Source organism: Leucoraja erinacea, chromosome 15 (assembly GCF_028641065.1).
Source record: "Leucoraja erinacea ecotype New England chromosome 15, Leri_hhj_1, whole genome shotgun sequence".
Classification (NCBI taxonomy): Eukaryota; Metazoa; Chordata; class Chondrichthyes; order Rajiformes; family Rajidae; genus Leucoraja; species Leucoraja erinaceus.
In genome coordinates, this window is record NC_073391.1 from 45,882,551 (window position 1) to 45,904,256 (window position 21,706).

Here is a 21,706-nt window from a genome sequence, read left to right on the forward strand (position 1 = left end):
CACCAACGAATGTACACTTGGGGGAAGCCATTCACCTGCTCATAGTGTGGGAAGGGATTTCTACACTTATCTCGGCTACAAACACACCAGCTAATTCACACTGGAGAGAGAGGCCGTTCACGTGTTTTGTGTGTGGGGAGGAACTCACTCAATCTTCCCATCTGGTGACCCATCAGCAAGTTCCTACGGGGGGAAAAGTTAAGCTATCTGTGTGCTTAACCATCACATTGGCTGAATCGAGTTTCAAGTGACTGCAGTTGTTGGGCAATAAGTTGCTGAATCTTTAAATAAGCCCAGTTCGCTGTTTAAATAAGCTGTGTGCACAGTTGCTGAATCTAGTTGCAAGTCCACATGTGGCTGCTGGTGTTGGACTCTGGCTTCTGCTGATGTTAGTAACTCGTATAATGGGGCTGGGGTTTAATATCCCGGGTCTGTGATAAATAAATGAGTTCTGTTGTAAACCAACCAAGTGTCTCAGGTTTATGCCTCATTTGGACCAGCTGTGGTCGGCGCCACTGTTTCTGCTCTGCATCAGCTGACCCTCAGTCAAGAGTGTTTTAATGTCATGCGACCTGGTAGACCTGTTAAACAAATAGTTTAGAAATATAGAAAAATAGGTCTAAGTGTAGGCCATTCTCCCTTTTAAGCCAGCACTGCCGTTCAATGCGATCATGGATGATCATCTAAAATCAATCCTGCTTTTGCCCCATATCCCTTAGATTCCCTAAGAGCTAAATCTAATCTCCGGCACTTGTGAGTGCAATGATTTTCACAAGTATTCCACCACATCGTTTGTGCGAGGTTGTTGAGTTGAATTGACTGCAGACGCTCCACCTAAAAGTTAGCCTCTGGGCAACGCTGAACCGGCGATTTCAGGTCATTTCCATGGCGCTCGTTTTACCCAGAAGCCTCCGCGCTCCAGAACTCGCCCTACCCGCCACCGATCCTCCGGAGTCTTTTGTCCACGGACCGCATGCGCTTGGCCGCAACACTTCCGGGGCTCTCCGCGCCTGCGCGCTTGGTATCGCCTGCAACATAGGGCAAGTTCTCTGGCGCGATGGTTTCTGGGTAAAGGGGGCGCCATGGAAATTACCTGAAATCACCGGCTGCAATTCCCCAGTTTCCATGTACGAACTCCGGCGACAATTTAACGCAGCAAGCTCCGACAAGAGATATATTTAATTATATTTGAAAATCACAACACTTGCAGGGGTTGGAAATTTGAAATAAAATTGTTACTGTAGTTCTGCAACAGTTGGTTCCTGAGGAATGTTTTCAGAAAACCACGTTGGTTCACCAAGCGGATTCAGAAACGAGAGCGTTTACCAGTCGCAGTTTCAAAGTCGTTTTTCCCACAGGACATAAAACAAAGATCTTTTTAACAGCTGAAAGCCAAATGGTTTGTAACAAACCCCAACCGTAGGATTTGACATTTCAGTTGTCACGTGTACAGAGAAAGGCTTTTATTGCGAGTCATTCAATCAGCAGAAATACAATACATGATTACAATCGAGCCATTTACAGTGTATAGACACATAAGGGAATAACGTACAGGGTGATTTCACGAAAGGTCACTGGAGCGTAGATCCGCACCCACGTGACCGAAAATCTCAAGTGGAGGACATGCTAGACATCCGGTACATGTTAGTGGATGGGAAAACACGCACTTTCCCACCCGTTAAAAACATAGAAAACGGCCAGGTTTTGATCTGCAATTTACTGTGCCAGTCGGGGTGACCGTAAGGCACAGCTACCTAGATTTACAGTCCAAAAAAAAGATAGAAACTAAGGTAAATTAAAGAGGGAGCTGAAGGTGCCAATCCAGCGGAAGTGAACAGCGGACATTTGCCATGGAGATTTAAAGGTCCAAAATATCGGGAATTATCGCGTTTGCTCGCTGAATTTCATCAAAAGTAAGTCAATAATGCCTTACTTTTGATGAAATTCAGCGAGCAAACGCGATAATGGATTGGCAGATGAATTGGAAGGGAACGGCATCTGGGGGACAGTGTTGGAATTGGTTGAGAAGATATTTAAGTAACAGGCAACAGTTTGTGAAGATAGGTGAGCATAAATCAACATGCTTGAATATTACGTTTGGAATAGGAGTACCTCAGGGGTCAGCATTAGGACCCAAATTGTTCATTCTGTATATAAATGACATATGTAGAGTATAAAAAATAATGAAATTTGTTTTATTTGCGGACGTTACTAAATATCTTTTGTTCTGGGGAGAATTTACAGCAGTTTTTACAGCAACTCCCCCCTGCAGAGAAGATCACATCAGAAATGAGAAAATTAAAAAAGTGGTTTGACATAAACAAATTATATAGAAACATAGAAAATAGGTGCAGGAGTAAGCCTATCTGCCCTTCGAACCTGCACCGCCATTCAATATGATCATGGCTGATCGTCCAACTCAGTTTCCTGTACCTGCCTTCTCTCCATACCCCCTGATCCCTTTAGCCACAAGGGCCACATCTAACTCCCTTTTAAATATAGCCAATGAACTGGCCTCAACTACATTCTGTGGCAGAGAATTCCAGAGATTCACCACTCTCTGTGTAAAAAATGTTATCCTCATCTCGGTCCTAAAAGATTTCCCCTTTATCCTTAAACTGTGACCCCTTGATCTGGACTTCCCCAACATCGGGAACAATCTTCCTGCATCTAGCCTGTCTAACCCCTTAAGAATATTGTACATTTCTATAAGATCCCCCCTCAATCTTATAACCCTTGACACCCTTACTAATCAAGAGTCTGTCAATCTCCGCCTTAAAAATACCCAATGACTTGACCTCCACAGCCTTCTATGGCAGTGAATTACACAGATTCACCACCCGCTGATGAAATAAATTCTTCCTCAACTCTTTTCCAAAGGTGTGTCCTAATATTCTGATAGATCTGGGGCAGAAAATGAGCTGGGGGAAAAGGAGGCAGGGAGTGATTTTAATATTTGATGACAGGCACAGTCAGCACTTCAATTTCCCCTTTATCCTTAAACTGTGACCCCTTGTTCTGGACTTTCCCAACATCGGGAACAATCTTCCTGCATCTAGCCTGTCCAACCCCTTAAGAATTTTGTAAGTTTCTATAAGATCCCCCCTCAATCTTCTAAATTCTAGCGAGTACAAGCCGAGTCCTATCCAGTCTTTCTTCATATGAAAGTCCTGACATCCCAAGAATATCATTACATTTGAACAAATCAAAAATTATGTTGTATAAACACTCAGGTACAAGTGAGGATAGATGGTGTTGAAATAGAAATAGTACATGAAAATACATTTAGGTGGGATATTAAACCACAAAATCTGCTGGAAACCTCATATAAAACATGTGCGAGCAAAGCCGTCAAGGGGCATTACAGCCCTGGGAAGAACAAGGCACATTCTGAATCACAAAGCGCTGTACATTGTTTATTGTTCACTTGTACTGCCATATCTACGTGACTGTGTGGAGGTGTGGTGTGGGGTAACACGTACAAAAGCGGCGGCTGGCGGCTGTCACTGGCTGACAGCGACGTCCGGCGGCTGTCACTCTACTCAACAACGTACCTCGGTGACTGCCAATCACCACCACGCCCCCCGGACACTTATTATTATTTATTCAAATCGTTTGCTATGTCGCTCTTCAATGGAGATGCTAAATGCATTTTGTTGTCTCTGTACTGTACACTGACAATGACAATTAAAATTGAATCTGAATCTGAATCTGAATCTGAAAAGCACCCGACATCCATTATGCATAATGCAAAAAAAAGGGCTATAAGGATAGTTAACAATGTAGGATTTTGTGAACAACTCTCTGTTGTTAAAGTCAAAGGCCTTAAAGTTTATGGATCTAGTAGAATTTAATACAGCACAAATAATGTATAAAGAAATAAATAATTTACTGCCAGGTAACAGGGGAAGGGTGGATTAAATAAGTGAATATTTCCTCCTACTCCTTTTCGAACATGTGAGATTTAATTTGTGATGTGTATGAGAAGTTATTCAATGTATAAGTTTATTGTTCATTTCATTTTATTGTTATTATGGCTTTGTTTTTAGCGTCTTTTTGTTTTACATGTTCAAAATAAAACGTTGCCTATCTCCTTCGCTCCATAGATGCTGCTGCACCTGCTGAGTTTCTCCAGCATTTTTGTGTACCTTCGATTTTCCGGCATCTGCAGTTCCTTCTTAAACACAATAGACAAAAATTGGTCTTTAAAAAGGAGGGTGGTTATAATTTGACAGGGAAGTTTAATTTAAAAAAACGTTGTGTTCGTACAACTATGAAGAGGATGTGTACTTCAACCTGTGCGGTGGAACTGTGGAATGATTTGGATGTGGAACTCAAGCAAAGCACAAACATTACACAGTTTAAGAAGTGTAAACAGTTCTTTTCCAGAGGTATAAGAATAAGGAGGGTTGTGGTGACAGTTGTTTTAGTTTATTGACAGTGTGATATTTGCGTTGCGTGCGCGCATATGCGTGTATATATATATATATATATATATCTGTATATGTATATGTATATGTAGATGAGATAAAGTTTGTGAATTAATTTTTTGAGCAGCAGGGAAGGAGTGGAATAAATAAGTGTATACTTCCTCCTAATAGAGGTTTTTAAAATGATGAGAGGGATAGACAGAGTTGACGTGGAAAAGCTTTTCCCACTTAGAGTAGGGAAGATTCAAACAAGGGGACATGACATGAGAATTAAGGGACTGAAGTTTAGGGGTAACATGAGGGGGAACTTCTTTACTCAGAGAGTGGTAGCTGTGTGCAATGAGCTTCCAGTGAAGGTGGTGGAGGCAGGTTCGTTTTTATCATTTAAAAATAAATTGGATAGTTATATGGAAGGGAAGGGAATGGAGGGTTATGGTCTGAGCGCAGGTATATGGGACTAGGGTAGATTATGTGTTTGGCACGGACTAGAAGGGTCGAGATGGCCTGTTTCCGTGCTGTATTTGTTATATGTGTTATTATATGGTTACTCCTTTTCGAACATGTAGATTTAATGTATTCAATGTTAATGTATAGGTTTATTGTTCATTTTATTTTATTGTTATTTTGGCTTTTTTTTTTTGTTTTACATGTTCAAAATAAAATATTACCAGCACTGTACTACTGCATACCCAGAACAGGAGAACTGCTTCTATCTGGTGTGAATTCTCTGGTGTCTCAATAACACAAACGATTCAACGAATCCTTTCCCACACTCAGAGCAGGTGTACGGCCTCTCCCCAGTGTGAATCCGGTGGTGTCTCCGTAGTGCAGATGTGTCGCTAAATCCCTTCCCACACTCAGAGCAGTGGTACGGCCTCTCCCCAGTGTGAATTCTCTGATGTCTCTGTACTGCAGCTAAGTTATTAAAGCCCTTCCCGCACACAGAGCAAATGAAGGGCCTCTCTCCGGTGTGAATTCTGTGATGGATCTGTAACGCAGCTAAGTTAGTAAACCCCGTCCCACACACAGAACAAGGGAACGGCCTCTCCCCAGTGTGAATCCGCTGGTGTACTTGTAGCTGAGATGGCTGCACAAATCCCTTCCCACACTCGGAGCAGATGAACGGCCTCTCCCCGCTGTGCATCTGCTGGTGTCTCTGTATGCCAGATTGGTCAATAAATCCCTTTCCACACTCAGAACAAGTGAACGGCCTCTCGCCAGTGTGAATCCGCTGGTGTCTCTTCAGGTGAGATGACTGCATGAATCGCTGCCCACACTCAGAGCAGGTGAACGGCCTCTCCCCGCTGTGCTTCTGCTGGTGTCTCTGCAGCTCAGATATGTCACTAAATTCCTTCCCACACTCAGAACAAGTGAACGGCCTCTTTCTAGTGTGAATCCGCTGGTGTGACTTTAGGTGAGATGACTGCGTAAATCCCTTCCCACACTCAGAGCAGGTGAACGGCCTCTCCATGATGTGAACCTGCTGGTGTTTCTGCAGCCCACACAATTAGGTAAACCCCTTCCCACACTCTGAACAGGTGAACGGCCGCTCCACGGTGTGAATCAGCTGATGTGTCTGTAGCCCAGATGATGCAGTAAACACCCGCCCACACATAGGACAAGTGAATGGCTTCTCACCTGTGGCAATTCTCTGGTGTTCCTTCAGGTTGCTGGCCTGAGGGAATCCCTTCCCGCAATCAGGACTGGGAATTGGTTTCTCTTCAGCGTGAATTTGCTGTTGGTGACTCTTCAGGTTGTTTGCTTGAGTGAATCACTCCCCACAATCGGGACAGGGAAATGGTTTCTCCACAACGTGGTCTTGCAGGTGGGAAGATTGAGTGAATCCCAGCTCACTCTCAGAGCTAGTGAATAATGTCTCCATGCTGCGGTATTTATGGTGCCTCGTCGGCTCAGCTGACACAGTGAATCCCTCCCACGCGTTCAGGTGCAGGTTCACTCAAGGAGTTTGCGATTCCAGAGCATCAATATCCTCTGTTTGTTCTATCCTGCAAAAAAAAGGATGACACCAAATTAACAGGCAAAGATCGGTGTTTCAGAGGAGGTAATTTTAGTCTCCACTGTGAATTGTGATATCAAACCATGACAGCGAGGCTGAAATTAAACTGGCCCAGTGCTGAAATAATTCAGTGGGTCAGGCAGCATCTCTTGGGAACGTGAATAGGTGATAATTGGATTCAGGGCCCTTCTTCTGATCTGATGCATTACTATAGCACTATGTGAATATTTTTGTAAAACAGCACCCGCAGTTTCGTTCATCTACTGATCAGACTCTCCGCTGGACAGGGTACCCATGCTTGTATTTCCAAACACGCTCTGTGGTGCAGCAGCAAAACGCTGGTGTGTTATCCATGGCCGCCCTGTTACCCACAATCCCCTGCGAGCCAGAAACAGGTCTATCCATCACGATGCCAGCTGCCCCCAGCACCATCACTGATCGGAAGGAAGAGAGGCAATTGTGAACCCCACATTTTCTTGATTATCGTTCCATTCATTTCTCCCGAGTCTATATCTCGTTCCCCTGACTCTGTAGAAAGGGCTCGACCATGGCTGTATGGTAATTCGAATTTCACTGCACCTTAATTGGTACACGCGAAAATAAACAGATAACTGGACCTTTGAAGTACCGTCTATATCTCCAGTTCCCCCGACTCTGTAGAAAGGCTCGACCGAAACGTCGCCTATTTCTTTTCTCCAGAGATGCTCTGGTGTGGGCAAGTTGGGCCGAAGGGCCTGTTTCCACACTGTATATCACTCTATGACTATGACTCTTTGCCGCACGACCCTCTGAGTTACACCAACTTTATTTAATCTATCTCTGGAGAACATGGATAGACGACCTTTCGAGTCGGGACCTTTTTTTCTGACCGGCTGCGTTACTCCAGCACTTTGTGTCCTTTGTAGTGAGGCCGCACCCGCAGTTCCCTGTATCTACTGACCAGACTATCTAGGGGGCAGGGAATCCATGTTTACGCTTCCAAACGCGCTCGGCGGATCGGGAAGTAAATCTCCGGTGTGTTACCCATGGCCGGCACCGTCTCCAGGTGACGGGGCACCTGAGTGTTGACTGATCCTGCGCCCGACCCAAAGATCTTTGCCTTGCTCCGACCCGCCGCCGATCCTCCGGAGTGTTTTGTCCACGGACCGCATGTGTGCGCCTTGGCAGCACCGCTTCCGGGGTTCTCCGCGCCTGCGCGCTAGGTATCGCCTGCAACATAGGGCGAGTTCTGGGGCGCGGAGGTTTCTGGGTAAAGAGGGCGCCATGGACATGACCTGAAACCACCGGCTCAGCGTTCCCCAAAGGACAACAGCCACAACAGCCAGCGATGTGATGGATGTTTATGTAAATTATGTTGTGTCTTGGGTCTATGTGTTCGTAATGTATGGCTGCAGAAACGGCATTTCGTTTGGACCTCAAGGGGTCCAAATGACAATTAAATGTATCTTGTCTTATCTTGTCTTGTCTTGTCCTTCTATGTGGGGAACAGTAACCTCTCGCAACCGATGTGGTCGTTTGGTTGTGAACCTTATTACATTTAAAAGTGTCGAATTTCAGACTTATGAACCAATAACCGTTTTACCCTCCCGGAATAAACAGATAAAAGACTAAGAACATTCCAAAGTAGTCGAACAGAGGAGAACGACTGGCCGTGATCAGATGCGTTGAATGGCCAACCGAGGTATATTGTATGCAGAGAGTCCAAGAGCTCTTACAACAGAACTATTTTATTTGTCATTTGTCCAAGATATTAAATCCAGCCAAATTATAGGAAGTACAAACAACATAAGAAATGCCAAATGTGCCCAATGACCAGGGTTGAGTCGTCGTTGTGATGAACACCGCGATTAACCTAAGTCAGATTACCGAGCTCGTCAAAACTCCTGTAATAGCTTGAAGGTTCTCATCACACTCCCTTGGGACAGAAAATCCATGCTTGCGGTCACAAACACGCTCTGCGGTTCTGCAGCACATCGCGGGGTTGTTGGCCATGGCCGCCACTCTACCCACAATCCCCGGCGTGACAGAAACCGGTCCATGCGTCACCGTGCAGTCTGGCCGCCGCCAGCACCATTACTGACGGGCAGGAAACTCCACGGGGCCCGGGTGCGGAGGGAGAGGGGGAAGGGCCGGCACCGTCCCCAGGTGGCAGGACACCGTGTCCCCGAGGGCCGCACTGATTCTCTCCGCAGCCGGGACTTGATGCTGACTGATTTGCTCCTGTAACTCATGAACTCAGAAGAATGTGGAAGGAGCAGAAACAGTGGCATGGACCAGCTGGGCCGAATGGCCTCTCCACCAGCATCGAGTGTGTTGCAGAGACAGAGACAAGGACCCGAGACACTGGGTTTACAATCAAACTCATTTATTTATCACAGACCCAGAATATTAAATCCCAGCTCAGATACAGCAATGACAATATCAAAGTCTTTCCTTTGAATTAATGTATACTTTATGTCACCTGTGACAAGTCACAGTTAAACGCTTTGCTTGCCTACCCAAGGACCCTCACTTATTCTCTCCCCCACCCCTCATGGCGGTCCCCCCACACCAGGTCCTCCTTTTCTTCACCCCCCCCCCCTTTTATGCCTTGCAGTGCATCATCCGGCTCTCCCATGTGGCCCATCCACGACTGCCAGAGCCCGCGAGGCTTCACCCCATGTAAAAGCTTTTCACTGTACCTCAGTACACGTGACAAAAACAATAAAATAAACTTAAAACCCCAACTGAGCCCAGTGACCAAGATTCAGTCCTAGACGTGATGAGCAGCAGCAGAAACCACAGACTCCAACAGCAGCAGACACTTGTAGACTTGCAACCTGAACTTGCAACCAGATTCAGCAACCCCCCTCCCCACCACTGCCTTCCCCCAGTGTGCTCACACATGAGGGTCACCAGGTTGGGAGACAGAGTGAATCCCTTCCCACACACAGAACAGGTGAACGGCCTCTACTCAGTGTGAATTTGCTGGTTGGTCTCCAGATCAACAATGCAAACCTGCCCACAGTTGGGAGAGACAAATGGTTTCCCCGCAGTGTGAACTCGCTGGTGGGTCTTCAGCTGGGAAGACTGAATGAATCCCTTCCCACACTCAGAGCAGGTGTATGGCCTCTCTCCAGTGTGAATTCTCTGGTGTCTTTGTAACGCAGCTAAGTTAGTAAATGCCTTCTCACAGACAGAACAAGTGTACGGCTTCTCCCCAGTGTGTATTCGCTGGTGTATTTGTAGCCCATGTAATTTACCAAACCCCTTGTCACACACAGAACAAGTGAAGGGCTTCTCTCCCGTGTGAGTCCGCAGGTGTGATTTGAGCTGAGACGCATCCATAAATCCCTTCTCACACACAAAACAAGTGAACGGTCTCTCCCCGGTGTGAACTCGCTCATGTCTTTTCAGGCAGTTCAACCCAGCGAATCCTTTCCCGCACACAGAACAGGCGAACGGCCTCTCCCCAGTGTGAGTCCTCTGGTGTAATTGTAGCCGAGATGTATCTATAAATACTTTCCCGCACACAGAACAAGGGAATGGTCTCTCCGTGGTGTGAAGTCGTTGATGTTTTTTCAGGTAGTTCAACCCAGTGAACCCCTTCCCACACACAGAACAGGCGAACGGCCTCTCGCCAGTGTGAATCCTTTGGTGTGACCGTAGCCGATATGAATGTATAAATCCCTTCCCACACACAGAACAAGTGAATGGCCTCTCCCCAGTGTGAATAGGCTGGTGTGTCTGTAGCTGCGATAATTGTACAAATCCCATCCCACACACGGAACAAGTGAACGGCCTCTCCCCAGTGTGAATTCGCCGGTGGGTCAGCAAGCTGGAAGAATCAGTGAATCCCTTGCCACACTCAGAGCAGATGAACGGCCTCTCGCCGCTGTGAATCTGGTGGTGTGTCTGTAGCCCAGAGAAATCAGCAAATCCCTTCCCGCACACAGAGCACGTGAACGGTCTCTCTCCAATGTGAATTCGCTGGTGTTTCTGCAGCCCACATAATTGTGTAAATCCCTTGCCACACTCAGAGCAGATGAACGGTCTCTCCCCGGTGTGAATTTGATAGTGTGTCCTGAGGTTTGCCAATTGAACAAAGCCCTTCCCACACTCAGAACAGGTGAATGGCTTCTCCCCAGTGTGAATCAGCTGGTGTCTCTGTAGCCCAGAGGATGCACTAAATCTCTTCCCACAAACAGAACAGATGAAGGGCTTCTCCCCCGTGTGAATTATCTGGTGTTTCTTCAAGTTGCAGGCTTGAGAGAATCCCTTCCCACAATCGGGACAGGGAAATGTTTTCTGATCAGTGTGAGCTCGCTGTTGGTGTCTCTTCAGGTGGCAGGCTTGAGAGAACACCTTCCCACAGTCTGGACAGGGAATTGGTCTCTCCTCACCATGAACTTGCTGTTGGTGTCTCTTCAGGTTGTTTGTTTGAGTGAATCCCTTCCCACAATCGGGACAGAGAAATGGTTTTTCCACAGCGCGATCTTGCTGGTGGGAAGATTGAGTGAATCCCAGTTCACTCTTGGAGCTAGTGAATAATGTCTCCATGCTGGGGAATTTATGGTGCCTCGTCGGCTCAGTTGACACAGTGAATCCCTCCCAGGTGTTCAGGTGCTGGTTATCTGAAGGAGTTTGAGATTCCTGAGCATCAATCCTCTGCTTGTTCTATCCTGTGAAAAAAGGTTTACACTAAATTAACAGGCAAAATAAGCTGGGGGAACAAGCCCTCATCTTCTATCTGAGCTCCACATCAGATTCGCTGACACAAAAGGACACAAAGTGCTACAGTAATTCAGCGGGTCAGTCAGCATCTCTCGAGAGCATTGATATGTGATACTTCGATTCAGGGCCCTTCTCCTGGTCGGATGCGTTACTATAGCACTTTGTAAATATTAATGCAAAACAGCATCTGTGGTTCATCGTACCTACGGATCACACTCTCCGGTGAGCAGGGAACACGTGCTCGCTTTTCCCAAATAATCGCTGGTGTGTTACCCATGGCCGCCTTATTGCCCACAACCCCCCGCGAACCAGAAACTGGTCTATCCATCACGGTCCAACTGACACCCATGCGCTGAAGTGCCGGCTGCCGCCAGCCAGCTCCTCTAGGATCTTTGGCCAGCACCGTCCCGGACGGGAGAGAGGCACGGACCGGCACCGTCGCCCCACCATAATCAGTCCGGAGAAGGGCCCCGACCCGAAACATGCTGAAACCCGAAACTGAGTTACTCCAGTCTTGCGTCGATCTGCATTTGGAATAAACCTGCATCTGCACTCCCTTTTTATTATCTGTATTATATCTAATCACGGTGGCGTAACGGTAGAGCTACTGCCCGCCTTACACCGCTTGCAGTGCCGGAGACCCAGGATCGGTACCGACCACATGTGCTGCCTGTATGGAGTCTGTACGTTCTCCCCGTGACTACGTGGGTTTTCTCCGAGATCGTCGGTTTCCTCCCACACTCCAAAGACGGGCAGGTCTGTCCGCTAACTAGCTTTGTGTAAATGTGCAAAAAATGCCCCTAGTGCGTGCAGGACAGTGTTAACGTGTGGGGATGTTGTTCGGCGCAAACTAAACTAAATCAAAACAAATCGCAGGTTTCTGTCTGTCTGTCTGTCTGCATCAGAGTGGGCCATTTCTGCGACGATGCTAATTCTATTCGACACTGGGGGTAGATGATCGAGCTGCTCGAAAATGACTCAAACTGCCGGAGAATCGCCGCGGGTCGGCACCATCTCCCAGTTGCCAAAACCCCGGCACCCCCTCTCTCTCAGTCCCTCCCCCACCTTAGTCGTACTAGTTTTACTGTCGGTACACAAAGATGTTGGAGAAACTCAGCGGGTGCAGCAGCATCTATGGAGCGAAGGAGATAGGCAACGTTTCGGGCCGAACCCTTTCTTCAGACTGTCGTCCTGTTTAGCTCATCTATCTGGAATGTCACCTATCCCACGGCTAACAATTGTGTTTCCCACGTTTCCTTGGGGATTATCGTTGCTTTTTCCGTACGTTCCATTCATTTCTCCAGTGTACCGTCTATATCTCTCGTTCTGCTCTCCTATATTCTCAGTCTGAAGATAGGTCTCGACCCTATTTCTTTTCTACAGAGATGCTCTGGTGTGGGCAAATTTGGCCGAAGGGCCTGTTTTCGTACTGTATATCACTCAATGACTATGACTCTATGCTGCCTGACCCTCTGAGTTACTGCAGCTTTTTTTTGTCTATCTCTCTAGAGAACATGGATACGCGATCTTTCGAGTCGGGACCTTTTTTTCTGTCCGGCTGCACTTTGTGTCGGTTTTTGTGAAGCCGCACCCGCAGTTCCCTGTATCTACTGACCAGACTATCCAGGGGGCAGGGAATCCATGTTTACGCTTCCATGGCCGCACCGTTCCCAGGTGACGGGCCACCGTGTCCCCGAGGGCCGCACCGATTCTCCCCGCAGCCGGGGGCCGCTCCTCAGGCCGGGCCTCGGTGTTGCCTGATCCCGCGCCCGGATCCCCGCTCCTACCCGCCGCCGATCCTCCGGAGTCTTTTGTCCACGGACCGCATGCGCGCCTTGGCCGCACCTACATCGGGGCTCTCCGCGCCTGCGCGCTTGGTGTCGCCTGCAACATAGGGCGAGTTCTGGGGCGCGGAGGTTTCTGGGTAAAATCGACGCCATGGACATGATCTGAAATCACCGGCTCAACGTTCCCCAGTGGACAGCAGTCACTTGGTCTTTTTGTGTGCAGACTCGGGAGACAATTTAACACAGCTAGCTCCCTCAAGCGACATGATGAATTATTTTTTCAAATTAAAACACATCGAAGGGGTGGGAATTTCGAACTGTAATATTGTGGTTCTGCAGCAATTGTGATCCAAAGAAAACACGTGCGCCAGACAATGGCGTTAGAACAAAATTGTGTCCAAAGAAAGATGGTTAAGGGGGTGAGAGTGCTTTCATGACTCGCAATAACAATATTTCCCAGGGCATTTTCAAAGACAACATTCAGTTTAGTTTATTTTCATGTGTAAGCTGTTGTTGCTTACTAACCAGCCAGTGGATAGACAATACATGATTGTTATGACTCGCACTATCAATACTTCCCAGAGCATTTTGAAAGATAAAGTTTAGTTTATTGTTACGTGTAATGTGGTGCAGTGAAAAGCTTTGGTTGCGTGCTAACCAGTCAACGGAAAGACAATACATGATTACAAATGAGCCATTTAGTGTATAGATACATGATAAGGAGGATAACATTTAGTTCAAGGTAAAGCCTTGTAGAGTCCGACCAATTATAGTCTGAAAGTCACCTATGAGGTACAGTAGATAATAGTTCATGACTACTCTAGTTGTAGTAAGTTGATTCAGGACTACTCTAGTTGTAGTAGGTACCGGGGTTCGGCAGCGGGCCAGTGGACGACGTCGCCAACAGCTGCGTCCGCTGGACTGGAGGGCGGCAGCTTCGACTACCCCGGGCCGCGGTGTTTGAACCGGCCCGTTCGCGGAGCTCGGTGAGCCGCGGGACTGATTTTACCATCGCCCGGTGGGGTATCGCCTCAGCGCAGAGGGAGAAGAGGAGGGAAGAGACAGCAGCCCTAAGATTTTTTGCCTCCATCACAGTGAGGAGGTGCTTGGTGGACTCACTGTGGTGGATGTTAATTTGTGTTTACTGTCTGTCCTGTTGTCTATTATTGTATTGTTGTATGTATGAGTGCAGGCACGAAATTTCGTTCAGACTGAAAGGTCTGAATGACAATAAAGGAAATTCAATTCAATTCAATTCAGTTGCCGGATAACAGCTGGGAAGAAACTGGCCCTGAATCTGAAGGTGTGCATTTTTCACTTATATACCTTTTGCCCAATGGGAGTGGGGTGAAAAAGGAGTGACTAGTTCTTGATGATGCTGCTGGCCTTGCTGAGGCAGAGTGAGGTAAAAATAGAGTAAATGGACGGAAGGTTAGTTTGTGCGATGATCTTGCCTGTGTCCATAATTCGCGGCAATTTGTTGCAGTCTTGGAAGGAGCTGTTCCCAAACCCATCTGACAAAGTCTCTGTAATAGCTACAAGTTTATTATTGTCACGATAATTTTTTTTATTAAAGGTTCGATCTGCATGTGCCACTATCAGCAGGCTATCTCAAGAGAATCCCTTCCCACTTGGGCATAGGGATGGCGTAGAGGTAGAGTTGGTGCCTTACAGCGCCAGAGACCCAGGTTTGAATTTTTTGAGGATTTAACTAGGGAAATGGATAAAGGAGAGCCAGTGGATGTAGTGTACCTGGCTTTCAGAAAGCCTTTGATAAGGTCCCACATTGGAGATTAATGGGCAAAATTAGAGCACATGGTATTGGGGGTAGGGTACTGACATGGATAGAAAATTGGTTGGCAGACAGGAAACAAAGAGCAAGGATTAACGGATCCCTTTCAGAATGACAGGAAGGCTCGGTGCTGGGACCGCAGCTTTTTACAATATACATTAATGATTTAGACAATAGACAATAGGTGCAGGATTAGGCCATTCGGCCCTTCGAGCCAGCACAGCCAATCAATATGATCATGGCTGATCATCCCCAATCAGTACCCCGTTCCTGCCTTCTCCCCATATTTAGATCACGGGTGGGGAACGTTTTCATGTTGGAATGTCGCATTAAGTTAGCTGTAATCTAATAAGGCCGCATCCAAGAAACCTCAATTAGATATACTTCAAAATGAGTGGAGGAGAGGCCGTTCTGAGTGTGGGAAGGGATTTAGTGACGTATCTGTGCTACAGAAACACCAGCGGATTCACACTGTGGAGAAGCCGTTCACTTGTTCTGTGTGTGACAAGGGGTTTGGTAAATTATACGGGCTACAAGTACACCAGCGGATTCACACTGGGGAGAGGCCGTTCATCTGCTCTGCGTGTGGGAGGGGATTCATTCAGTCTTCCCAGCTGAAGACCCACCAGCCAGTTCACGCTGTGAGGAAACCATTTACCTCTCCCAACTGTGGGCAGGTCAACACTGATGACCAACCAGCAAATTCACGCTGAGTAGAGGCTGTTCACCTGTTCTGTATGTGCGAAGCGTTTCGCTTGATTATCTGAGGTCATGGCTCACTGGCTTGTTCACACTCCGAGAAAGTTTAAGTAAGATTTTGGTTCAGTGTTTAACATCTCTTGTCCACAAGCGATTGCATGTTTTGTGACTGTGGTTAATCTTGATGTTCATCACAACCAGGGCTAATTTGGGGTACATTTGAGGATTGTATTTATAGAAACATAGAAATTAGGTGCAGGAGTAGGCCATTCAGCCCTTCGAGCCTGCACCGCCATTCAATATGATCATGGCTGATCATCCAACTCAGTATCCCGTACCTGCCTTCTCTCCATACCCTCTGATCCCCTTAGCCACAAGGGCCACATCTAACTCCCTCTTAAATATAGCCAATGAACTGGCCTCGACTACCCTCTGTGGCAGAGAGTTCCAGAGATTCATCACTCTCTGTGTGAAAAAAGTTCTTCTCATCTCGGTTTTAAAGGATTTCCCCCTTATCATTAAGCTGTGACCCCTTGTCCTGCCCCTTGTCGTTAGTACTTCATAAAACCGGGCTGGACTTTAATATCTTGGATACGTGACAAATAAAGTTCTGTTGTAAAACCTCTGTGACTCTCTTTGCATACAATATACCTCGGTAGACCATTTGGCTGTTGATTGCTTTGTAATGTTCTTGTCAGTCTTTAACCCGAGTGATTTCAGATTATGTCCATGGCGTCCTCTTTTCCCAGAAACCCCCGCGCCCCAGAACTCGCCCTATGTTGCAGGCGATACCCAGCTGGATCCCCTCCGTAGCGAACTACCCATCTTGCTCTGCTCTAAGATCTTTGATACCAAGCGCGCAGGCGCGGAGAACCCCGGAAGTGGTGCGGCCAAGGCGCGCGTGCGGTCCGTGGACAAAAGACTCCGGAGGATCGGCGGCGGGTAGGAGCGGGGATCCGGGCGCGGGATCAGTCAGCACCGAGGCCCCGGCCTGAGGAGCGGCCCCCGGCTGCGGGGAGAATCGGTGCGGCCCCCGGGGACACGGTGGCCCGTCACCTGGGGACGGTGCGGCCATGGAAGCGTAAACATGGATTCCCTGCCCCCTGGATAGTCTGGTCAGTAGATACAGGGAACTGCGGGTGCGGCTTCACAAAAAAAGGACACAAAGTGCTGGAGTAACGCAGCCGGTCAGAAAAAAGGTCCCGACTCGAAAGATCGTCTATCCAAGTTATCGACAGATAGACACAAAAATCTGCAGTAACTCAGAGGGTCAGGAGGCATAGAGTCATAGTCATAGAGTGATGTACCGTGTGGAAACAGGCCCTTCGGCCCAACTTGCCCACACCAGAGCATCTCTGGAGAAAAGAAATAGCCGACGTTTCTGGTCGAGCCCCTTCTTCAGAGTCAGGGGAACTGGAGATATAGACGGTACTTCAAAGGTCCAGTTATCTGTTTATTCTCTGCCACAGAGGGTAGTTGAGGCCAGTTCATTGGCTATATTTAAGAGGGAGTTAGATGTGGCCCTTGTGGCCAAGGGGATCAGAGGGTATGGAGAGAAGGCAGGTACGGGATACTGAGTTGGATGATCAGCCATGATCATATTGAATGGCGGTGCAGGCTCGAAGGGCCGAATGGCCTACTGCACCTAATTTCTATGTTTCTATTTTCACGTGTACCAATTAAGGTGCAGTGAAATTCGAATTACCATACAGCCATGGTAAAATAAAAAGCAACAAGACACACAATTACATGAAAATTAACATAAGCATATTGCCCACATTCCTCACTGTGATGGAAGGAGCTATTTTTTTTTGCAGATTCGAGCGCACTTGTTTTTTTTACCTTGTTGATTAATTGTTTGTACATTACAATCTGTCGAGCAGAGAGAAAGAACCGAGTTGTCTGAACATTTTTCTGATTGTTTATATTATAGAGCAAAAATATCGAGTGTTATTGTGCTGAAATCTCACTTGTGTAATAGAAGAAATGCAAAAACATTCATGTTACTGTGCAGAATTTTAAGCATTCATTTATTGCTTCTAAATTTACAGCAGAATCCATTTTTTAACTTCGAAATCTTTAAACTCTTAAACCCCCGCCTCAGGCCCTCTCCCTCCACACTCCAGGATGCTCGCCCCCTCAACAGCGGTGGTTTACATCGAGATCCTGGGGGGATTGAGGGAGAGGGAGGGGGAAGTGGAGGAGGGAGAGTGGGGTAGGAGGGGGATAGAGGGAGAGGAGGGGTGTTATGGAGGGAGTGACAGGCTAGGGGAAAGGAGTGGAAGGGAGAGGGGGAGGGAAGGAGGGCAGGGGAAAGAAGGGGAGGGTGTGCTTGGGGATGAGGGGGAATGGAGGAGGATAGGGGTCGGAAGAGGGATGAAGAGGCGCAGTTGGGGGAGGGTTGCTGTGACTCGCGTCACAATGGAGATCTCTGGCGTTATAACGGGAACCCCTCAGCCGCACCTGCGCAGATGGGGGCTATGGGTGAGTGTTGGAATATTGCGTTGGGGGAACGGGACCCAACGGGTCCCACTTTGTCTAGGATATTATGACATACTTTACAATGATGAGAGGGATAGACATGAGAGGGATATTATGACGTACTTTACAATGATGAGAGGGATAAGCTTTTCCCACTGAAAGTAGGGAAGATTCAAACATGAGAACATGACTTGAGAATTAAGGGACAGAAGTTTAGGGGTAACATGAGGGGGAACTTCTTTACTCAGAGAGTGGTAGCTGTGTGGAATGAGCTTCCAGTGAAGGTGGTGGAGACAGGTTCGATTTTATCTTTTAAAAATAAATTGGATAGCTATATGGACGGGAAAGGAATCGAGGGTTATGGTCTGAGTGCAGGTAGATGGGACTAGGGGAGAATACGTGTTCGGCACGGACTAGAAGGGCCGAGATGGCCTGTTTCCGTGCTGTAATTGTTATATGGTTATATCACTAAACCTCTCATCTTGTCTGTGTGCGTGCATGCGATTCATGACCCGAATTACGCCAAAATGGTACACGATAGCGCTACAGTTTATGGACCAGCTAACTAACTTGTCCTGTGGTGTGTTTTTTTTTAAAGTCCTGGCAGCAAGTGCAATTGTACTTTTTTTTTTTAAGTTTAAAAAGAGGAGGGGTGGGACTGGTGGGGGATAAGGGGAAAAGAGCCGCCCCTGCGCAGTTGGGGACCATGGGCGAGTGGGGGAATATTACGTTGGGGAACGGGTTGCTTTGGGGGAACCAGACCTCACCTGTGACAGGGTCCCACTGGCGCCACTTGGTTCCCCTAACACAATATTCCACCACTCACCCATAGCCCCCAACTACATGCAACGGATACCCGTAAAATCGTAGGTAGACGGGTTCCCTGCCCACTGGAGAGTCTGATCAGTAGATGCAAGAAACTGCGGGTGCTGGTTTACAAAAATATTCACATAGTCCTAAAGTAACGCATCCGATCAGAAGAAGGGCCCTAAATCTAATTATCACCTATCCACGATCCTGAGAGATGCTGCCAGACCCACTGAATTATTTCAGCACTGGGCCAGTTTACTTTCAGCCTCGCTATCACGGTTTGATGTCACAGTTCACCATGGAGACTAAAATTACCTCGTCTGAAACACCGATCTTTGCCTGTTAATTTAGTGTAATCCTTTTTTTACAGGATAGAACAAGCGCAGGATATTGATGCTCGGGAATCTCAAACTCCTTCAGTTAACCTGCACCTGAACGCGTGGGAGGGATTCACTGTGTCAGCTGAGCCGACGAGGCACCATAAATTCCGCAGCATGGAGACATTATTCACTAGCTCTGAGAGTGAGCTGGGATTCACTCATTCTTCCCACCAGCAAGATCACGTTGTGGAGAAACCATTTCCCTGTCCCGATTGTGGGAAGGGATTCACTCAAGCAAACAACCTGAAGAGACACCAACAGCAAGTTCACGCTGAGGAGAAACCAATTCCCAGTCCTGATTGTGGGAAGGAATTCTCTCTGGCCGGCAGCCTGAAGGAACACCAGAGAATTCCCACGGGGGAGAAGCCATTCACTTGTCCTATGTGTGGGCAGGGATTTACTGCATCATCTGGGCTACAGACACATCAGTTGATTCACATGGAGGAGAGGCCGTTCACCTGCTCGGAGTGTGGGAAAGGATTTATGCAGTTATGCCACCTACAGTCACACCAGCGGATTCACACTGGAGCGAGGCCGTTCACTTGTTCTGAGTGTGGGAAGAAATTTATACAGTCATCTCACCTAAAGTCACACCAGCGGATTCACACCGGGGAGAAGCCCTTCACCTGTACTGATTGTGGGAAGGGATTTACTGCATCACTTGGGCTACAGAGACATCAGCTGATTCATACTGGGGTGAAGCCATTCATCTGCTCCGAGTGTGGGAAGGGATTTATGCGGTCATTGGACCTACAGTTACACAAGCGGATTCACACTGGAGAAAGGCTGTTCAGTTGTTCTGAGTTAGGGAAGGGATTTATTGACATATCTGTGCAACAGAGACACCAGCAGATGCCCAGCGTGGAGAGGCCATTCACCTGCTCTGAGTGTGGGAAGGGATTTATGCGGTCATCTCACCTGCAGTTACACCAGCGGATTCACAGCGAGGAGAGGCCGTTCACCTGCTCTGAGTGTGGCAAGGGATTTATACAGTCATCTCACCTAAAGTCACACCAGCGGATTCACACTGGAGAGAGGCCGTTCGCTTGTTCTGAGTGTGGAAAGCGATTTATTGACGTATCTGGCATACAGAGACACCAGCAGATGCACAGCGGGGAGAGGCCGTTCATCTGCTCTGTGTGTGGGAAGGGATTTGTACAGCCATCTCACCTACACTCACACCAACAGATTCACACTGGGGAGAAGCCATTCACTTGTTCAGTGTGTGACAAGGGGTTTGGTAAATTATACGGGCTACAAGTACACCTGCGAATTCACACTGGGGAGAAGCCGTTCATTTGTTCTGTGTGTGGGAAGGGGTTTACTAACTTAGCTGCATTACAGAGACATCAGAGAGTTCACACTGGTGAGAGGCCATACACCTGCTCTGAGTGTGGGAAGGGATTCATTCAGTCTGCCCAGCTGAAGGCCCACCAGCGAGTTCACACTGCGGGGAAACCATTTGCCTCTCCCAACTGTGGGCAGGTCAACACTGATGATCTGGTGACCAACTATCAAATTCACACTGAGTAGAGGCCGTTCCCCTGTGTGTGGGAAGGGTTTCGCTCAGTCTTCCAACCTAGTGAGGCATGAGTGAGTTCACACTGGGGGGGTTAACCATCGCAGTTGCTGAATCCGTTTGCTGTTGAACTAAGCTCTGTTCACAGTTGCTGAATCTGGTTGCAAGTCCACAAGTGTCTGCTGGTGTTGGACTATGCGGTATCTGCTGCTACTCATCACATCTAGGACTGAATACTTGTTTAAGAAAGAACTGCAGATGCTGGAAAAAATCGATGGTAGACAAAAATGCTGGAGAAACCCAGCTGGTGAGGCAGCATCTATGGTGAGAAGGAATAGGCGACGTTCCGGGTCGAGACCTTTCTTCAGACCAAAGATCTTAGAGCCGAGCAAGATTGACCACTCCTACAAACTCCAATGGACTGACGTGTAGTACGCAATGGAGCGTAACTTCCGCCATTTCAGTAAACCCGACCCGACTTCATTTATGCTTCTTGCAGTGTAATCAGCAATGCGGGGGAACAGTTTGTGTGTTTTTAAATGTTTTTTTAAATTTTATTTTTAAATGGCTCATGCCCTGTGTTTGAATTGATTTTTGTATTAAACTTGCACTCTAATTCATCTAATCCCATTGTTCACAACTGCTTGTATGCACCCATAAAGGCAATTATATTTATATAATATATAATAACACATATATATTTGTTTTATATATATATATATATATATGTGTGATACATATATAAATGTGATATAGATGCATATAATTATATAACACACACACACATATATATATATTTCTAGTTTCTTATATATATGTAAACACATATACATCAAAGAACATCAAAGAGGCGGATGACTGAACTTTGGGCCTTCCCTCACAGTGGGAAACGTTGATTCCACTGTGTATGGATGTTTTTGTTAAAGACTATCGTGTTCTGTGTTCATTTTTATTCGTATGGCTGTATGGTGACCCCAAATTTCACTTGACCAATTGGTGCATATGACGATAATGTGCAGTCGTCAATGTAGCGGAAGGAGAGTTCAGGGATAGGGCCACGGTACGCCTCGAACAAGTT

The 21,706-nt window shown here is 47.2% G+C and overlaps 3 protein-coding genes across 3 annotated transcripts; 1 reads left to right on the top strand and 2 right to left on the bottom strand.

Moving 5' to 3' along the window:
• Positions 1 to 3,546: 3,546 nt before the first annotated feature.
• Positions 3,547 to 7,551, bottom strand: LOC129704345 (zinc finger protein 3-like). The gene is made up of 2 exons (XM_055647429.1): positions 7,388 to 7,551; positions 3,547 to 6,436 (listed from the first exon to the last, which is right to left on the bottom strand). Exon 2 carries the CDS (start codon positions 5,899 to 5,901, stop codon positions 5,140 to 5,142), a length of 762 nt encoding a protein of 253 aa, XP_055503404.1. The 5' UTR covers positions 5,902 to 6,436; positions 7,388 to 7,551; the 3' UTR covers positions 3,547 to 5,139.
• Positions 7,552 to 9,003: 1,452 nt separating this feature from the next.
• LOC129704311 (gastrula zinc finger protein XlCGF26.1-like) lies at positions 9,004 to 13,412 on the bottom strand. The gene is made up of 2 exons (XM_055647362.1): positions 12,776 to 13,412; positions 9,004 to 11,108 (listed from the first exon to the last, which is right to left on the bottom strand). The coding sequence occupies exon 2, from the start codon at positions 10,984 to 10,986 to the stop codon at positions 9,397 to 9,399; it is 1,590 nt and encodes a 529-aa protein (XP_055503337.1). The 5' UTR covers positions 10,987 to 11,108; positions 12,776 to 13,412; the 3' UTR covers positions 9,004 to 9,396.
• Positions 13,413 to 16,275: 2,863 nt separating this feature from the next.
• On the top strand, positions 16,276 to 21,353 carry LOC129704314 (zinc finger protein 226-like). The gene is made up of 2 exons (XM_055647368.1): positions 16,276 to 16,380; positions 19,100 to 21,353. Exon 2 carries the CDS (start codon positions 19,224 to 19,226, stop codon positions 20,640 to 20,642), a length of 1,419 nt encoding a protein of 472 aa, XP_055503343.1. The 5' UTR covers positions 16,276 to 16,380; positions 19,100 to 19,223; the 3' UTR covers positions 20,643 to 21,353.
• The last annotated feature ends 353 nt before the right edge of the window (positions 21,354 to 21,706 follow it).

What these genes read in the sequence shown, in the direction of transcription:
- LOC129704311 (XM_055647362.1), bottom strand. Translation starts at nt 10,986, where the DNA reads ATGGAGACATTATTCACTAGCTCCAAGAGTGAACTGGGATTCACTCAA.
- LOC129704314 (XM_055647368.1), top strand. Translation starts at nt 19,224, where the DNA reads ATGGAGACATTATTCACTAGCTCTGAGAGTGAGCTGGGATTCACTCAT.
- LOC129704345 (XM_055647429.1), bottom strand. Translation starts at nt 5,901, where the DNA reads ATGGAGAGGCCGTTCACCTGCTCTGAGTGTGGGAAGGGATTTACGCAG.